The sequence below is a fragment of the Limtongia smithiae genome, assembly GCF_038497785.1.
Source record: "Limtongia smithiae strain NRRL Y-17922 unplaced genomic scaffold V1518scaffold_9, whole genome shotgun sequence".
NCBI classification, from domain to species: Eukaryota; Fungi; Ascomycota; class Lipomycetes; order Lipomycetales; family Lipomycetaceae; genus Limtongia; species Limtongia smithiae.
In genome coordinates this window covers 368,296-385,333 of record NW_027117630.1, presented here as the reverse complement: position 1 = coordinate 385,333, position 17,038 = coordinate 368,296, and the positions used below count along the sequence as shown (strand labels likewise).

At 53.3% G+C, this 17,038-nt stretch overlaps 8 protein-coding genes across 8 annotated transcripts; 5 read left to right on the top strand and 3 right to left on the bottom strand.

The window, feature by feature from the left end:
• The first annotated feature begins 150 nt into the window (after positions 1 to 150).
• Positions 151 to 2,103, top strand: V1518DRAFT_419646 (uncharacterized protein). Its single transcript, XM_066904816.1, has one exon. The coding sequence runs from the start codon at positions 230 to 232 to the stop codon at positions 1,940 to 1,942; it is 1,713 nt and encodes a 570-aa protein (XP_066758492.1). The 5' UTR covers positions 151 to 229; the 3' UTR covers positions 1,943 to 2,103.
• V1518DRAFT_334547 (proteasome assembly chaperone 2) lies at positions 1,977 to 3,046 on the bottom strand. Its single transcript, XM_066901179.1, has one exon. The coding sequence runs from the start codon at positions 2,799 to 2,801 to the stop codon at positions 2,010 to 2,012; it is 792 nt and encodes a 263-aa protein (XP_066758491.1). The 5' UTR covers positions 2,802 to 3,046; the 3' UTR covers positions 1,977 to 2,009.
• V1518DRAFT_434351 (uncharacterized protein) lies at positions 3,004 to 6,494 on the top strand. Its single transcript, XM_066906244.1, has 2 exons — positions 3,004 to 3,744; positions 3,797 to 6,494. The coding sequence occupies exons 1-2, from the start codon at positions 3,391 to 3,393 to the stop codon at positions 6,053 to 6,055; spliced, it is 2,613 nt and encodes an 870-aa protein (XP_066758490.1). The 5' UTR covers positions 3,004 to 3,390; the 3' UTR covers positions 6,056 to 6,494.
• Positions 6,495 to 6,496: 2 nt separating this feature from the next.
• On the top strand, positions 6,497 to 8,722 carry V1518DRAFT_419643 (MAP kinase). The gene is made up of 2 exons (XM_066904815.1): positions 6,497 to 7,166; positions 7,230 to 8,722. Exons 1-2 carry the CDS (start codon positions 6,965 to 6,967, stop codon positions 8,576 to 8,578), a joined length of 1,551 nt encoding a protein of 516 aa, XP_066758489.1. The 5' UTR covers positions 6,497 to 6,964; the 3' UTR covers positions 8,579 to 8,722.
• Positions 8,654 to 9,640, bottom strand: V1518DRAFT_334347 (uncharacterized protein). The gene is made up of 6 exons (XM_066901178.1): positions 9,454 to 9,640; positions 9,297 to 9,378; positions 9,157 to 9,240; positions 9,096 to 9,101; positions 8,941 to 9,039; positions 8,654 to 8,874 (listed from the first exon to the last, which is right to left on the bottom strand). The coding sequence occupies exons 1-6, from the start codon at positions 9,479 to 9,481 to the stop codon at positions 8,730 to 8,732; spliced, it is 444 nt and encodes a 147-aa protein (XP_066758488.1). The 5' UTR covers positions 9,482 to 9,640; the 3' UTR covers positions 8,654 to 8,729.
• A 147-nt stretch (positions 9,641 to 9,787) lies between these two features.
• Positions 9,788 to 10,351, bottom strand: V1518DRAFT_428476 (uncharacterized protein; the record flags this gene model as incomplete). Its single annotated transcript, XM_066906092.1, has 1 exon — positions 9,788 to 10,351. The coding sequence occupies one exon, from the start codon at positions 10,349 to 10,351 to the stop codon at positions 9,788 to 9,790; it is 564 nt and encodes a 187-aa protein (XP_066758487.1).
• A 1,954-nt stretch (positions 10,352 to 12,305) lies between these two features.
• V1518DRAFT_375374 (PSP1-domain-containing protein) lies at positions 12,306 to 12,944 on the top strand (the record flags this gene model as incomplete). Its single annotated transcript, XM_066901499.1, has 1 exon — positions 12,306 to 12,944. One exon carries the CDS (start codon positions 12,306 to 12,308, stop codon positions 12,942 to 12,944), a length of 639 nt encoding a protein of 212 aa, XP_066758486.1.
• Positions 12,945 to 15,256: 2,312 nt separating this feature from the next.
• On the top strand, positions 15,257 to 16,796 carry V1518DRAFT_375555 (major facilitator superfamily domain-containing protein; the record flags this gene model as incomplete). The annotated part of the gene is made up of 3 exons (XM_066901509.1): positions 15,257 to 15,625; positions 15,686 to 15,806; positions 15,868 to 16,796. The coding sequence occupies 3 exons, from the start codon at positions 15,257 to 15,259 to the stop codon at positions 16,794 to 16,796; spliced, it is 1,419 nt and encodes a 472-aa protein (XP_066758485.1).
• Between the last annotated feature and the right edge of the window lie 242 nt (positions 16,797 to 17,038).

Below are 17,038 nucleotides of genomic sequence, written 5' to 3'. Positions count from 1 at the left end.
ATATGCCCTAGCAGTAAATGAATCTCTGAAGAAGAGCCTTATTGAGTAGGTTTTGTGTTGCCTGTGTCTGTCCTCCGGAGTACTGACTTGTAAGAGAGGGGACCTTGGATCTGGTGTTGGGACTTGAAGTTGGGATAAGCGAACGTGCTATTTTTTTTCTGGCATCACAGCTCAGATCAAGAGTGCAGGCGGAGCATATGGTCTCCCTTGGCAAGAGATTTCCTTCAAAATGGAGCTCGTTCACAATGCCGTCAAAACATCGATGCAAAACTGCTACGTGTCTACTCGGCTATTGCGCAATATCCGACAACTCGGCGCATTTCCAACAAGCACTCGTACATTGGGAACGGTGCTTCGCCATTACAGTACCCCAGTGCCGGAATCCGCTCCCGGCAAATGTCCCTCGTGTGGTGGCCCGCTCACTATTGGGCACAGTCATACACGAACCGAGCTTACCTCACTCACAAAACTTTCTCCCAGATCAAAACGAGCAACGGCATCTAGCAAAAATATCCCTGAGAAGCTAGCATATGCCAGGATCAAGCCGGAGTCATTGGTGTTTGATCGCTTCTTTGCATCTTTGAAAAAAGAAGATGCAAAACTCCTACTTGAAGGGAATGGACAAACAGGGACTGAATTCACGGAGTTTATTGAGGAAGAACAGCCGAAGGAGAAGGTATGCGAGACATGTCACGAGCGACTCTATCAAAACCATCCTATTCTACTGCCACCACTGGAGGTTGACACGATTTTTAAAAGCCTACCCAACGGCGGACAGTACACCGTCGCGCTGGTGATTGACGCTTTTGATTTTCCTATGTCGCTGATTCCATTGCGCCAGTTGATGAGTCTTTACGGAAAGCAAGCGATGCGAATAATTTATGTTATCAATCGCGTGGATTTACTTGTTCATACCTATCGCGAAGTACATGAAAGAGTAGAGCCATATATGCTTCGTTTGCTGAACCTGGCTGTCAAGATCCAGGAAAAGAACACGCCAATTAAAGCTCCAGGTAATATGGCGTCGCTATGGAACTATAGTCTTGGCTTGGACGAGCCAATGACAGCTGCATCAGTCACTTATCTGGATAATATGTTATCGGAAGAAGAGAAGGAAAGTGGCGATGTTGTTTACGAGGGCGACGTGTTTTTTGTCTCTGGGCGCCTTGATTGGAATATCGGAAAGCTGATTGACGCATTGGACGGCGATACTTACTTTCTTGGGTTCACGAATACTGGAAAGAGTAAACTGGTCACGTCAATACTGCGGCACGGAAATCCTCATAACCACAAAAGGACGTCAGAATACTACACGGTTCCTGGAGATAGTCTGATTCCGGGAATGACTCGGGACAAGATGCGATATAGCGTTACAATCAACAACCGCCGTTTGGTGATTACTGATCTTCCCGGTCTGGAAGACAGCTCGAGTAACATCTGGCGGCAGATGAAACCAGATATGATCCGCCATATGGCGAAAGGGCGGTTTCTTAGCAGGATGAAACGCGATCATGCAACGGTTAAGAAAGGCAAGGTTGTCGACATAGCCGGAGTTGTCGTGATCGAGACGCCAGATGTTGATGTTATTTGCTGGAGTATGATCGGAGACCGGACGTATTCGAAGACGCACGTTGAGAAGAGTTTGCTGGAGGCAATGCGTACCATCAAGACGCAACTCGGCCCAAGAGGAATTGTCATGAAGAAAGACATGCCAGTCGAAGAAACGTTTCAGGTAGCTGCTGATTTCCAGATGGATGGCGGTGGAGCCGATATTTTGATCCGCGGACTGGGCTACGTCGAGCTTCGGGTTACGGGCAAAGTTCCTTCTGAGGGTGCAAGAATTGTCGTACGAGTTCCTGATGGGCTGAATGCCGCAATCCGTCGACCAATCATTGAAGGTATCAAGGATAGAATGAAAAAAAGACGGAAGATCAAGATATAGGCTGCGCGACATATCTCTCTGTACATAACCAGCCAATGTCATTGTATTATACAGGTAAGTTGAGTAATTAACCATAGAGTCCCAATTCCATCCCTATTGGCTGCTCCTTGCCATATATACCGGCCCAAGACAAAGGATACTGCCATTCTGGGTGCGGTGCGACATCGAGAATATCCAGAGTCATCGTGGCCATCTCAGTCGCATCAGGAATATTGTCGCCGTCGAATGCAAAGAGAACAATTGCCGAAAGAGGAAGGTTTGATTTCAAAGCCTCTCTGAGAACTGTTACTGAGATACCCGAGCCAGGAATACGGCGGGGTAAGGGGTACTCTTCGTAGTCAGGGGTGGACGGCTGATCGGTGACCGAGAACCTCTCGATCCTTCGAGAGAGATCTAGAATCGTTGTTGGCCCGCCTTGCAGTGACTGGTTCGATACTGAAAGTGTAAGAACACGGGGGGACATCGGGTCTTGTTTTCGAGTGGCGTCGGCGGAGGACAGGAGGAGAATCTTTGAGAAGTCGTTGGCGTGTATGAGTGGCATCAACACCTCTGACACGAAGAGGCCGCGCGAAGAAGGAAGTGTCGGTGATCTCAAGATTAAGACTGTGAATTGTGCGTTGTGATAGACTTCCAGCGATGAGGAGATACCGTTCAGCTTGGTAGCAGGCGACGAGGGGTCCCGGTCTAGTTCTGCGGGGCCGGCAAATGGATAGAGCAGGCCTTTGTGGTCGAGGACAGAGTAAAAAGGAATCTTGAGCGTGTGCACGAGCAGATCTGCGGCCAGCTGCGGAACGTTTGCCGAGGACACGGCGGGTATGATCAGGACTGTGCCTCTGTGGGGTAGTAATGGGGGATCCATGGCGGAGTACGCGTGCGGAGGACGAGTACGGTGTGCGAGATCAAGAAGTTTAAGGCAAACGGGACCGGCCCCAGAAGCTCCTAGCTCTACGTCGCGCACGTGGAAGCATCTGTCGAGAAAATCACGGCGGACGCGCGCTGGAGACAACACGCTCCGGAGGTCACGCCGAGAACGTTTTGGCGATGGCTACGGATGCTGCCGGAGGTGGAGCCAGCCGCGTGGCCAAGTGCGGGTCTGGTGTAGTCCCTGCGGCCTGAAGCAGACGTAGTCTAGACGTCTCCGCGCAATAAGCACCACGACTCTGTGGGGAGAGTGCACGCACCGATACACACACGCGCGCGACCTGCTCAGTCCGGCCATTCCGAGGACGCCAGTTTCGTGACCGTGCTGCTCACGGTGGATCCGTCTCTGCGAATCGAATCCTCCGCGCGCTTATCTCAGCTTGCGTGATCTGTTGGCACTTTCGCCGCTCCCGCCGCGCGGCATACCCGCAAACAACCAGCGACGAGAGGCTGCCTCAGCTTGGGGCAATTACATCTTGCGGTTTCTGCTACTTCGAAGCATAGTCTCTCAGCAAATATAGAACATCATGGAGGCACCCAGTGGCGCAGTGTCGTCTCACGGGTCGTCACGGCAACAACTGGGTCCGTCACTGCTGCAATCGTCGGCATCGTCCTCGTCGGCATCCTCATCGGGCTCGCGCGTGCACTCGATTCCGGGTTCGATTTCTCACGTCCTCTCGCGGCAATTGCTGTCTAAGATGAGCGCCCGAGGTAGGACCTCTACGACCAGTTCAAACAGTCGTTCAAGTCTCGGCGTGGACTCTGCCAGTTCGAGCAGTCATTCTAGTCCCGCCAGCGACAGCCGAGAATCATCGGTCTCTCGCAAGCCGCTTGACCGACGACCATCATATAGTACCAGCAAAGAAAGTGGGCCAACTCTGGTATGAGTGCATCTACTTGCGTTTTACTGTTGAACCTACTGACAAAGTCAAGACGACCGGTCTGTGCATGTGCTGTTTGTCCTCACTGCGCTTTCCGGAAACAGTGCCATGTTTTCGATGCACGGTCTGCCAGACAACGACTGATGTCACACCTGTGTCATTCAAATCCGTACAACCAATTAATTCCGACACTCTGTCGATGCTGTGTAAGATCGATTCTTTGGCGCCTGAAGATCGACAAACACTTGAGGCCCACTTGATTGCTGTTTTTCAGTCGTCCGACGCGCTGAATCAGTCGTTCGCTAACGGAAAGAATTTCACCTTTTCGGAAACAGGGTTGAGTTACTCGGATATTTCAACCTTCTACCATATTCTCATGACTCCGGGTTGCCAAAATCTTATGAATGGGCTGCTTAAATCTAGTGAGACATTGCTCAAGCGGCCTGGTAAAGTGTTGTCATCGGCTGGTGACTTGAAATTTTTGCTCATCATTTTTGAAAATCCGGTGCTATACGCACGGCGGTCAGCTGGTCGCCACTCGCCAATTCTTAAGCGGTTATTTGGCCTCATCAGCAGTCTGAATTCGACATGTCACTTGTACCTTGTGAACTGGTTTGCTCGATTGCAGACTCAGAGTTTCAAGATGAAGGTGGAGATGATCAACTCGTTCACGTCACATCGGCTGTCCAAGTATTGCGCTGTTGGCAACGGCGGCGCCGATATAGACCAATACGGTTCGGATTGGCGCATTCGCGCTGCCGCGCGAACGCTGTCGTTGTTCTTCGCAGCAAATATTCGGGTTTCCAAGGTGCCGACCTCGAATTTTTACAATACCATGGTGGACTACATTGATATCACACATGATTTCGATCGTTGGGAGAAGCAAGGTATTCCTACAATCATATCACCAACACCACGCTCGCCGGGTTGGGGACACAGTTCCTCGATGTCTATGAGCCCGAGTACGTCTTCGTTGGGACAATCTATTGTCAACATGGGTCAAAGTCCTGTGAAGGTGTCGTCGGGTTCACAGTTCATGTATGACCATTCGTCAGCGATGTCGTCCGGCGCGCTGACGCCATTCACGTTTTGCCAGTATCCTTTCTTCTTATCGATGGGTTCGAAGATCACAATCTTGGAATACGATGCCCGAAGACAGATGGAAATTAAGGCTCGCGAGGCATTTTTCTCGACGCTGAACTACAAGCGTGTTGTGCAGCCGCATTTGATTCTGAAAGTGCGTCGGAACTGCCTTATCGAGGATTCGCTGCAGCAAATTTCTAGCTACGAAACCGATATCAAGAAGGGATTGAAAATTGAGTTTGTGGGCGAAGACGGCGTCGATGCTGGCGGTTTGAGGAAGGAGTGGTTTTTACTTCTGGCTCGAGAAATGTTTGATCCGCTGAATGGCATGTTCATATACGACGAAGACTCGAACTATTGTTGGTTCAATTGCTCGACATTTGAGACGGCAGACCAGTACTATCTGAGCGGAGTAGTTCTCGGGCTTGCGATTTACAACTCGACGATTTTGGATATACAGTTTCCTCCTGCGCTGTTCAAGAAGCTGTTGGGTTGTCAGTGCACGCTGGACGATTTGAAGATCTTGAGGCCATCTCTAGCCAAGGGATTGAAGCAGCTGCTCGACTTTGAAGGAAACGTAGAAGAGGCGTACTGCCGGGACTTTGTGGCCGAACATGATAACTACGGATCAATCGTCCAGGTGCCGCTGGTTCCTGGCGGCGAGCACAAGGCGGTGACCAACTCAAATCGTCAGGAGTTTGTCAACCGATACGTGAACTTCATTTTCGACATTTCTGTCGACCGCCAATTCCAGCCGTTCAAGCGCGGATTTTACCACGTTATTGGCGGCAACGCGTTGACTCTGTTCAGGCCGGAGGAGATCGAGCTTCTGGTACGCGGTTCTGATGATGGCTTGGACATCGACGCGCTGCGTGCGGTTGCGATATACGACGGATGGGGCCCCGCGGGGTCGAGTACGAAGATGACAATCAACGAGATCGAGGAGTCCGAACCGGTGATCAACTGGTTCTGGGAGATATTCGGCGACATGGAGGTTGTCGACCAGCGACGACTGCTGACATTCGTGACTGGATCTGACCGAATTCCGGCGACAGGCGTCGCGAACTTGATTTTCAAGATCTCGAAGGTTGGAGAGGACTCGGACCGGTTCCCGATCTCGCATACCTGTTTCAATCAGTTGTGCTTATACCGGTACTCGTCCAAGGCGAAGCTGGAGGCGAAGTTGATTTTTGCGATAATGGAAAGCAAGGGGTTCGGCTTGCGCTAACGAGTACTAAGCGAATCTTGCTTAATTTGTGTTTGGCTCTGTGTTTTTGCATTCGGGACAGGTATGATATGTGAGTTTGCATGTAAGACGCCGGTTGGGCAGGGGGGTACCAGGGTGTTTGTTTAGTAATTACTGGTGGTAGAGACGGTATAATTTGGGGCGAGTGGGTGCGCTGGCGAACAAAACGTACGCACGCGTACGCGTAAGGGTAATAGAGCAGCATGCATAGTGATCGCGGAAACGTCACGGGCCCTCGCGATCGAGGCTAGCGACGCGGGCGTTGGGGTGACTAGGATGTCTGTAGTAGTGCGAAGAAGGGGCACTAACTAGCCAGTGTCCGCTATCGCGTCCGCCGACTCGGCACGTCGCGCTCTTGGCGCCAAAACACTGCCGCGAAGTGGCTCCGCTGTAGAGGCTAATGACATGACAAATGCCGACATAGATAAAGAGGCGAGCACAAAAGTAGAGCACTGACGGGGGTGTTTACGCGGCACGCCGGCAAATATTGGGTTTCTGCGGGAAATATACGCAACGCGTAGAGTGATAGCTACCGTGGTTCGTTACGCCCGCCGTATATCAGAACTCCTCCCGCACGCTTCCGCGGATTCTGAGTCCGTGTCTGCGTCTGCTGCTGACCACATTGTGCATATACATACGCCGACACTGAGTAGCCGCGGTGTTTGTGCCAGGTTTACGAGATCAAACATCGGGCGGGTTTGTTCAGCCGGAGCCACCTCACTGTCGTCATAGCCCACACGCGGTACAGCTTCGCGGCTCGCACATTCTTGCCTCGCTTGATTATTCCACAGCCACCACCACCGACTCCTTACTTATCCTCGCAACGTTTCGCAGACGAGACCTCTCGCCACTATTCCCACGACGCAGCTTGAAGAGCGGAGCAGGAGCAGCATGTCTGCACTACCGCTGCTAAGCAACCCAGGCACCCGGCTATCCTCCTCGCCGCGTCTGAAAACGCTCTCCCTCGCTATACCCACGTCGACGACCGGGCGCGCTGGCGGCGCGCTGAGCGATGGATCGTCATCTGGCGGCGCGGCGGTGCCGTCGCTGCCGCCGCCAAAAAAATCACCAAGGCTGCCACAGCTCTCGACAAGCAAGTTCACAGATAGCCCAGCTGGATTACAACCGCTACCGGTGCTGATACCCTCCCCCGCAGGCTCGTTGCGGGGCATGTACGACGGACCGATTGATGAGTACCAGGCATCCTATGCAGAACCGCAGCCGACGTCGCAGCAGTTGCAACCGCCGTCGTCGTCGTCGTCGTCCTCCACGTCGTCAGCGTCGGTGTCCGCGTCAGCATCAGCCTCGTCGACGTCGAATCTGTCGCTTTCGCTGCCGCTGCTGCACGCGCCGGACGGGCAGCGCCATCCGCGGAAAGAGAGCGCGGACTCGATCTATGTCAGCATTGTCACCAGCTCGCCCGACGCCGGGGCTGCGTCGGCGCCACCGCAGCTACAGCCGCAAGCAGCCCCCCAGTTTGAGCTGTCGCTGTCCTCACTCCATATCTCCGCGGACTCGTCGCCGTTCGAGCCAGGCGTCTACAAGGACGTTGCCGAGCTCGACGAGAAGGACTGGGACAACGCCGCGACCACACCTGGGGAAATTATCGAGATCGCACGACTGGGAGAAGGTATCTCAGGCAGCGTGACCAAGTGCCGATTGCGCCACGGCAAAAACGGCACCGTCTTTGCGCTCAAGAGCATACCTGCGAACCCCAACTCGGAGATCCGGAAGCAGATCCTGCGCGAGCTTGTGTTCAACCAGAAGTGTGACTCGCCGCATATTGTCAAGTATTACGGTCGCTTCGTGAACGAGCAGAACGCAAGCATATCGATCGCCATGGAGTATTGCGCCGGCGGATCGTTGGACGCGGTGTATAAACACGTAAAGGCGCGCGGTGGGCGGATAGGAGAAAAGGTCCTAGGCAAGATCGCCGAGGGAGTGCTGAGCGGGTTGTCGTACCTGCATGAGCGAAAGATCATTCACAGAGACATCAAGCCACAGAACATTCTGCTGGACTGGGAAGGACAGGTCAAGCTGTGTGATTTCGGCGTCTCAGGTGAAGTTGTGAACTCACTCGCCACTACATTCACTGGAACTTCGTACTACATGGCGCCGGAGCGAATTCAGGGTCAGCCGTACACGGTGACCTCGGACGTGTGGTCGCTCGGGCTGACGCTGCTCGAGGTCGCGCAACATCGGTTCCCGTTTCCACCAGAAGGGGAGCCGCCACTGATGCCGATCGAGATTCTGTCCTACATTGTAGACATGGAACCTCCGCGCCTGCAGGACGAACCATTGAACGGGATCCAGTGGTCTGAGCTGTTCCATTACTTCATTACATGCTGTCTCGAGAAAGACCCCAAAAAGCGCGCGAGCCCGCGGCAGATGCTCAAGCATCCATGGATTCTCAAGGTCACGCGGAAAAGAGTGGAAATGGGCCGGTTCGTGAGGGAGTGTTGGGCAGATGTATCGCAGGATGGCGAACGTTACGAGACAGTATAAACGAAAGAGGAGTGGAACAACAGCGCACGGTTCTGGTGGGCGAGTTGGTATTTGCTGGTTTGGAAAGGAGGAATGAGGGTAGGAAAGGAGGTGGCGTCTTCTATACAAAAAGTAACACAAACACGATTCATTGATGACTAGAAGATGCGGTCTATGCTATGGTAGCACGCGGGGCCATCGTGAGACGGGTCGTGACGGCGCCGCTGGGGGCTGCGGAGGACGTGATCATGCTCGCGAGGGACTTGCCGGGGAATAGCAGGTCCATGTAGCAGACGAAGAGGCCGGCAAGACTCATGCTGGATTGAGATTAGGTTAGTAGGGTACTTCTAGTCGAAGAAATAAAGAGGAAAGGTAAATCGTACATAACCTTGAACCATGCAGGCTGGCCGTCACCGGTGCTGTCGGCGGTTTCGTTGAGCCAGGACTGGAGAGTAATGAGCAGTGATGCCCAGCCGACGATTCTGAGAATGTTGTCAGAATGAAGTATCTACCGCAGCGAGTTCAGGTCATGACATACTTGATTCTATTGTCAGGTTAGAACAATTCATAACATGAAACAGATAACCACTCGTACATACTTGAGAAACATAGCAATCATAGGCAGGCCCGTGGCGACGAAGCCGGTGATATCGTCCCGCGGTCGCATGACCAGTGGCACGTATCTGAAAAGCGAGATTAGTCGGAATACCACAACACCACCACAGCCATCGACACGTACGGCACGGCAAGATTCGCCCTCTTCTTTGATTGCGTCGACATTATATCTGGCGTGTGTAGCGGTCGGTGGGTCGTCCTGGAAGCTTGATCACAACGCGTGCGGCGTTGGCGGTTAGCTGTACTCAGTGAACAGGCGGTGGAAACGAGGGGGATTGTACTCTTCCACGTGCAGCATCTGATCCGCATAAATCATGCATGGGGGTCGACAAATATAGCATTAAGGACTGGTATTTTCATTAAATTATTATCAAGGTAGTGAGAGGATATGTAGATTACGGCAATGGCCGTTCCGTGAACACGTCCATCCAATACCATCATGTGCCAATATACCGCGCAGCCCTTCAAGAGAAACACCAGATCCAGAACACGCCATTATTCCAGCCGTGAAAACTAAACAAATACCGAAAGACCAAATCCAAACAAAAGCCGGAAAATATGAAACCAAAACCCCTTTCGTGATGTTATGTGGGAGCGAGGATAGTGGATCATATGCTAGTCCTCCTCCATGATCGTATCGCAAGCACGGGGCGAGATCCGTCCCTGTGTAGTAGCCGGCGACTGTGGCACCGATGATGCTGGCGGCAGCGCGATGAGGAAGTCGGCGCCGACGATCCTGCAGAACTCAGCCCACATCAGACTCGACGAGTCGCTGGCTCCACAGAGCAACTTACGCACTCGGCGCATGAACTCGATGTCGTCAAGTTCTTCTCGCGGCTCGCACAATAGCGGCATCAGCTGCATCGTGAATACCGCATCGCCAATGGAGTGCTCGAGCAGCGTGAAGAACGGGCGATTATGCGCGATGAGCGCAGCAAGTTCCGCAGGGCGGTCGAGAAACGGCAGCACGATCTGCGGCGGCACGCTGAGCAGCCTCAGCGGCGTGTGGAGCGATTGCAGTGATGCCGACGACGGCTGTAGCTGCGGCGAAGCTGCTCCTTGCGACGACGGCGCGCCCAAGCTGGCAGCAGCAGCGGCAGCGTGCTGGTGCTCGTGCGGGGAAACGATCGTGGACGCAGGCGCGGCGAGCAAGGAGGGCAGAGGGGAGGCGACGTCCATTGTGCGCGAATGCGGGGAAAATGCTGGCGCGTGAATGAAGGGCAGGAGTCGGTGAGGACGGAAAGAATTGCTGGAGCCGGGGAAGAAACGCGTCGTCGCGGGGAGAGTGCCATGTAAGCGAAGGCGGACAGGGTGCGCCACGAGGCCCTCGCCGGGACAGCGCAAGTCACAGCTCACACGACTCACGCGCCGCACGGAGGGGCGCCGCACGCGCGAAAGTGCGGGGGAGAGTGCCAGGGGAGCGGCGTGGTTGCGGCGTGATATGCGGCGCGAGGGCGTATATGGGGCATAAGCGCAACGCGACGCGGGGGATGCGTAGAGTGTCACACGACCGGGGCGAGACGTCATCTGCGCGGAGCCGCTGGGACAAGGCAGAGCGAGTTTCTTGCGCTCAGTGGTAGCATTATCATATCATCGGCGCCTCCGCTGCCCGCCGTCCTCCTCTTCCTCCGTCTCCGTCTCCCATCCATCCCGCGCCTTGCCTCAGACACTCCAGTCCACCCGCGCGCGCCTTGTCATGGCCCTCTCGCCCTTCGTGCCGCCGTCATCTCCGCCACCGTCCTCCCCGCCGCGCCGCTCGCTCGGTCCTGCCACTGCTCTTCCCCCTCCTGCGTACAACGGCACCCAGCTCCAGCCATCGCTCCAGCTTCTCGCCGCCAGCGCCGCCATCACCAACGCCACAACCGCTGCGCTTGATCTCTCCATCTCGTCGTCCTCCGAGAACGACGACGACTACGCGTTCTCGCTCGAGTCTCCCCTGCGCGGTGGCATCTCCGCAGTCTCCTCTCGCCGCCCCTCATACGCCGCAGAGTTTGCTTCCAGACCCCGCATCCTCGCGCCCGACAACAACCCACTAGCGGCCACCGGCTCTCATCCTAACGGCGCTCCTGCCATCGACACCGATCGCTGGCTCTCCAACATCGGCTCCCTGTCCGCCGCAAGCCAGGGCATATCCATAATCGGATCAGCGTCCATTCCCATGGTGTCCTCTGCCGCCACTGCCGCTCCAGGATCTGTGACCTTTGGTCGCAACATCTGGGGCGACGATCTGACCGTCCGTCGCAGATCCTCGCAGTCGCCACCCGTGCGCGCACCTTTCTCGATGCCACCGCCGCGCGCATCCTACCGTAGCTTCAGCACGCCGCAGACGGACTTCCCTGCTGTGTCTGATCTGCTCTCCTCCAGCACACACTTCCAGCAGCCACAGATGCTTCCACAGCACCTGCAACAGCAACAAAATCAGCAGCAGCAGTCACAGGCACAGCAGTTCCGTACGATCGCTGAAGATCGCCCTGTGTTTGAGGATGATGACGTGATCGGTGACACCTACGACACTGCTCGCTTTGCGGCCCAGTTCGACATCCCGCCACCTATGCACCAGAATGGCAACGGCAATAACACTGGCAACTTTTTCAGAGCAAACAAGCGTGTCAGCATCTCTGCCGTCTCGCCGGCATCTCCGTGGAACAACCTCGCACAGGAGACCGCATCTAACAACCGTCGATACTCGGTCGCCTCGCCGGCTGATTTTTCCAATTTCTCGCGAGCCTTTGCGCCTGTCAGCAACCATTTGAATGGGCCATTGAACGGCGGTGTGAATGGCAGCATGAACGGCATGAACGGGCACATGAACGGTGGTTTGAACGGTAGCATGAATGGCCACATGAACGGCAATGGCCACATGAGCAACGGTAGTCTTTCTGGCGGAATGACAAACGGCTATGGACACTCCAACCGCTTGATCATCGATGATCTCGTCTCGGAGTTCTCCACCTACTCGCTTGCGTCGCACTCCACAGCTTCGGATCCCGTCATCGCACCACCGCAGCACTCAGTCTCGACCGCTAATGGCGTTGTCATCATGAACAACCCTTCGTCCAACAGCGTCTCCTACCAACAGCTTCTTGCAGATGTCAGTCCTTACTTCGAACACATCAACGACATGCCCATGAACATGAACCGCGCGAGTCTACACGCTTTCCTCTCTGAATTCACTGCCGTTGGCGGACATGCTGGACAAAGTATTCCTGCATCGTTGGCATTCCCGGCGACACAGAAGCTGTACTGCGTGCAGTTTAAGGGTGGTCGGCTCGACATTTTTTACGTGCCCGAGGGTTCCGGTCTCGGTATCAAGGTCGGCGATCTTGTCATCGTCGACGCCGATCGCGGCAAGGATCTCGGCAAAGTTACTCATGATGATGTGTCTCTCGAGGCAGCCCGTGAGCTGAAGACACGCCAGCACAACGAGCAGCTCGCGGCGCTGCAGCAGTCTGGTGATGAGCCGCGTCCCGAACTCAGCACATCGTCGGCGGTCTTGCAGCCGAAGCAGATCATTCGATTTGCGCAGCCAATGGAGATTCAGCAGATCTTCGTGAAGAAGCTGGATGAGGAGAAAGCACTTAAGATTTGTATCGAGAAGGTCGAGGAACGCGGTATGGCCATGCGTATCCGTGATGCTGAGTACCAGTGGGATCGTCGGAAGTTGACGTTTTTCTACACCGCCTCTCACCGTATCGACTTCCGCGACCTCGTTCGTGATCTCTTCCGCATCTACAAGACGCGTATCTGGATGTGCGCGGTCGCGGCCGCCTAGATACCATACAGACAATGAATCGTGGGCGGAAGACAACAGACGGAGATGGCAGACAACAGATGACAGACAACAGATGACAGACGACGGACAGACAACGGACAGACAAAGAGGGAAAACAAAAGTTGTGCAGTCAAAGGGCGAGAAACTACGACGATGGCGTCGTGGCTGGAACCAGACCGTCAAGTGGATGATCAACCTCTCGCAGATTTTTTTGATTTATTGCTCGTTTTGATTGAATTGCGTCGTTACCAACGCTTTGGGATAGTTACGGTCTATGGGTGTTCGAGTACTGACTAATTGCTACTCTTTTAATTATTCCTTTACTAGAGTTCTCAAAATTTTCGCGTTGTTCGGTGGTACTTGTTTTATATTTTTACACGAGAGACACCTGGTGGGGAAAAGTGAACAATGGGCTGCGATTCTCATGAGGTGAGAAGGAGATAAGACAGCATGAGCGTGTGGTTTTTTGCGGTGTTTGTGTTCTTGTGCGTGTCAATTTTTCGTTTGTATTGCCTTCCCTGTGTTTGCAAATTTTTGTATCATAGTAGACTACTCCACAAGAGCGTAAAGAGAGCGTGAAAGAGGAATGGGTTATCGGAGAAAGAAAACAAGTTAGTGTATAATATGATATATTCATTATCCACGGGATCACCGTGAAAATTATCTGCTTTCTGTTGATCTCTGCTTTACAAGTCGTGTCTCGATTGCATTCGCTTTCATGTCGTCTCTTGTAGTTCTCTTCAGACAGTATTTGGTCGTGGGACATAGAATATCAGGCTCCGCTATCTCTCTTTATATTTCTATCTTAAGAATATATATTGGTATTGGTATTCATGGTTGTATGCAGGTCATGAAGGTGCTGGAGGTGCAGACGTTTGTCTGACCCAGATTTCACCTACCCTGCGGGCAGCGCAGGGTGCCTTATGATGTCATGAACTAGCAGCTACCACTTCTAGCACATGCTCTCAGCTGTTCAAACATGTGCCACATGATGAATGAGAGTGAACTGTCGCAGGTACGCCATTGTACTGTGCTGCTTCCTTGCTTACCAGACGCCAATATACTACCGGCAGAGCAAGCCGCCGAACAGCTGGCACCTGTGGCCACGATTTTTTTCGGCATCTGCTGTGGTGTTGTGTTGTACGGCGCCAAAGACTGCAGATCGCCATTGAGACGTGCCCGCTGTCTCGTGTGTGTGGAGAACAAAGAGAGCAACGTGTGCGCGCGCGACGACGACACGACGGCCGGGAATATGCTCCGGAAATCTTAACAGTTGCACGCCCCAACAAAGACTTGTGAGTCGGCGTCAAGCAGCTAACTGATCGAGTCCACGCCCTTCCATTGCACGGCGCTAGTGCGGGGTGACCCCTCCGTGCCTTCTTACGGAGCTAGTTTGCGGGGAAGCACGATCGCGGTTGGCGACCCCAGATTCTACGACGCCGTGCCAACAACGTAGGTCCCGCGCGAGAACTGCTGGCTATTCTTAGATTGCTCCGATTGCTTGCTATAGTTTCATCAAGTTTCGCAAGGCCGTTATATATGCAACGGCGAAAGGCCAACAACCAAATTTCCGCAGTGTCTTTGAATGACATCATCACTCGCGAGCGGGAAATATGACGTGTCAAAATCTGCGGGTAGGGGTTCGGTAGCGCGCCACCGACCATCCAGCTCGTGCGGCTAGCTGCTGCCCACAGCCCTAGACCCTAGTGTGGGTGGGCGGCCGACAAGCTGTCCTGGAGTCGCGCTCGTCGCAAAGATCTTGCCGCTAATTAGCGTCGTTTTCAGCTTTGGACGGCCATGATACCCATTGTAATGGGCAGTTCAGAGCGCTCTGCGGCGCGTGAAAGTCGCTGTACATTGTTGCTTCAGCCGTGCGAGGCTGTAGCGGTGTGACGAGATGGCTTCGGGTAAGGGCTGTGAGCTGCTGGCCGGGCTGGAGCCTGCGGGTGCAGCGCATATTATCGAGTTTTTCTTTCATACCCGTGCGGTAGGTCAGGGATCGGATTAACTAGCGGTTTGAGAGATGCCAAAATGCAGTTAATTCGGCGATTCCACCGGATCTCCGTACGCGCGAAGTGACAGCATCGATCACATTGACGTCCCATTGTTGACGCGACATCTGCCAAACGGCCTGAGCTTACAAGAAGGAAGTTGCATGGTCTGCAGACCTGTTTACCATCAATGGGCAGTATGTCAACAAAATTAGTTTGCAGCTGTCTGAATTGTAATACTGCAACCTCTTCCATGATAATGACAATCCAACTACCTACTCTCCTAACTTGCCTTACTTCTCTCGCTGTGCACACACCGCAATGAGTGCTGAGCCAGACAGAGAGTCTGCAGACCCCAGAGTCAGCCCGCTGACGGATGATGTACTTTCCGTTGATGAGTTATCCCAGTATGCGAGCTGCGTCGCATACTCGCCTAGCAGCGACGATCTCGAATCCGCAAATGCGCGGCACCCACAGAAGCAAGACGGACAGCAGACCAATAAGCAAACATGGGCAGCGCGGAAAACAGTTATCGGCGGGTTTTTTGCGTTGATGGCGTCGTTTGGATGGCTCAACTCGATGAGCATATTTTTACAATGCTATAGGGACGACGAGCAGATAGCCACATCGGAGACGAAGATCATGTGGATTACAGCAATGCAAATATTTTTGGTGCTAGTATCAGGCGTGGTATGATATGTGCGACATAGGAAGCCATGAGATGCACCCATTTTAACAATTTCTCGATAGTTTGTCGGGCCTCTGTTTGATTACTATGGTCCTCGAGGTCTTCTGCATGTTGGCACCGTTCTTCAAGTCTTCGGGCTAAGCATGCCGCTGATGGGCACTCATATCCCCCAAATAATCATGTGTGTCATTCGAAATTATCAGCTTTGCGTTCTGCCTCATATACGCTAACAAGTTGTGCAGAGGTCAGGGAATCTTGGCGCCTATTGGCTCAGCCTGCGTATTCCACACATGTCTCTGCTCGGTATCGACATGGTTCGACAACAGTCAGTTAGCGATAGCCCTTGGAATCACAATGAGTGGCACAAACATCGGCGGTATCGTGTTCCCCTTTGTCCTCAGAAAGCTCATTGCCGATCAAGCTCTCTACATCGTAATCATCAGCTGCGCCGTCTTGGTTTATGCGTTTATGATAATCCCGAGTGTCCTTGTCCGATCCAATGCAACACATACCGGATGGCGGCGACCGGATATTTCTCGGTTTCGTGAGCCTTTCACGGATCATAAGTTTCTGATCCTTGGTTGTGGCTCTTTCATTGCATACTTCGGCATATACTGTCCGACCATATATATTGTCCAGGACGCAATATTTAATGGGCTCGACAAGGACCAAGCAAAGTATCTCGTTTCGATGTCTAGCGCATCCGGGGTACTCGGTCGTATTATTCCGGCTGTCATCGGCGATCGTCTAGACGACCGTGATAAGCTGCGACATCACTCCATATATTTTGTCGCGATAATGTCTACCGCGGCCTCGATCTTCGCCGTATGGATAGTAGCGCACACGCATGGCCAAATGATTGCCTTCACGGTCTTGTATGGATTTCTTTCCGGTGCCGTAATGACAATGGTGCCTGTGTGCTGCGCGGAGATCTCGAAGAGCGAAGTCAGCATGCGTATTGGTCTCTTGTTTGGACTAATCAGCTTTTCAGCGCTCGCCGGAGTTCCCATCAGTGGTGTCGTTTTGGGTGATGGCAAAACAAGGGAACAATGGGCTATGATGAAGATCTACTGTGGGGTCTTGATATGTGCTGGCGGTATAATTGTCGGTGCAGGAAGATCGTTCGCAAGAGCTGCTCAGAAGCGTAAAAGAACAGAACTCAGTTCAGATTGATTATTGTGGGATGTTAGCTGTAGCATTAACAAATCGATAAGTGATTTCATGAGCATCATCACGTACGAGACTGCTTTGACAGCGAGAGATCCAGGACGAGCCAAAATAGTGTACCCGACGGAAGGTTTGAACATCGCGAGCCCATACCCACAACCTTCTAAAATAATTTGAGCGAAGATGGCTTCGAAACGAGTCGGTACTTTACTTCAAGAACTGGGGGCCGGCACATATAGCGCTGGCCG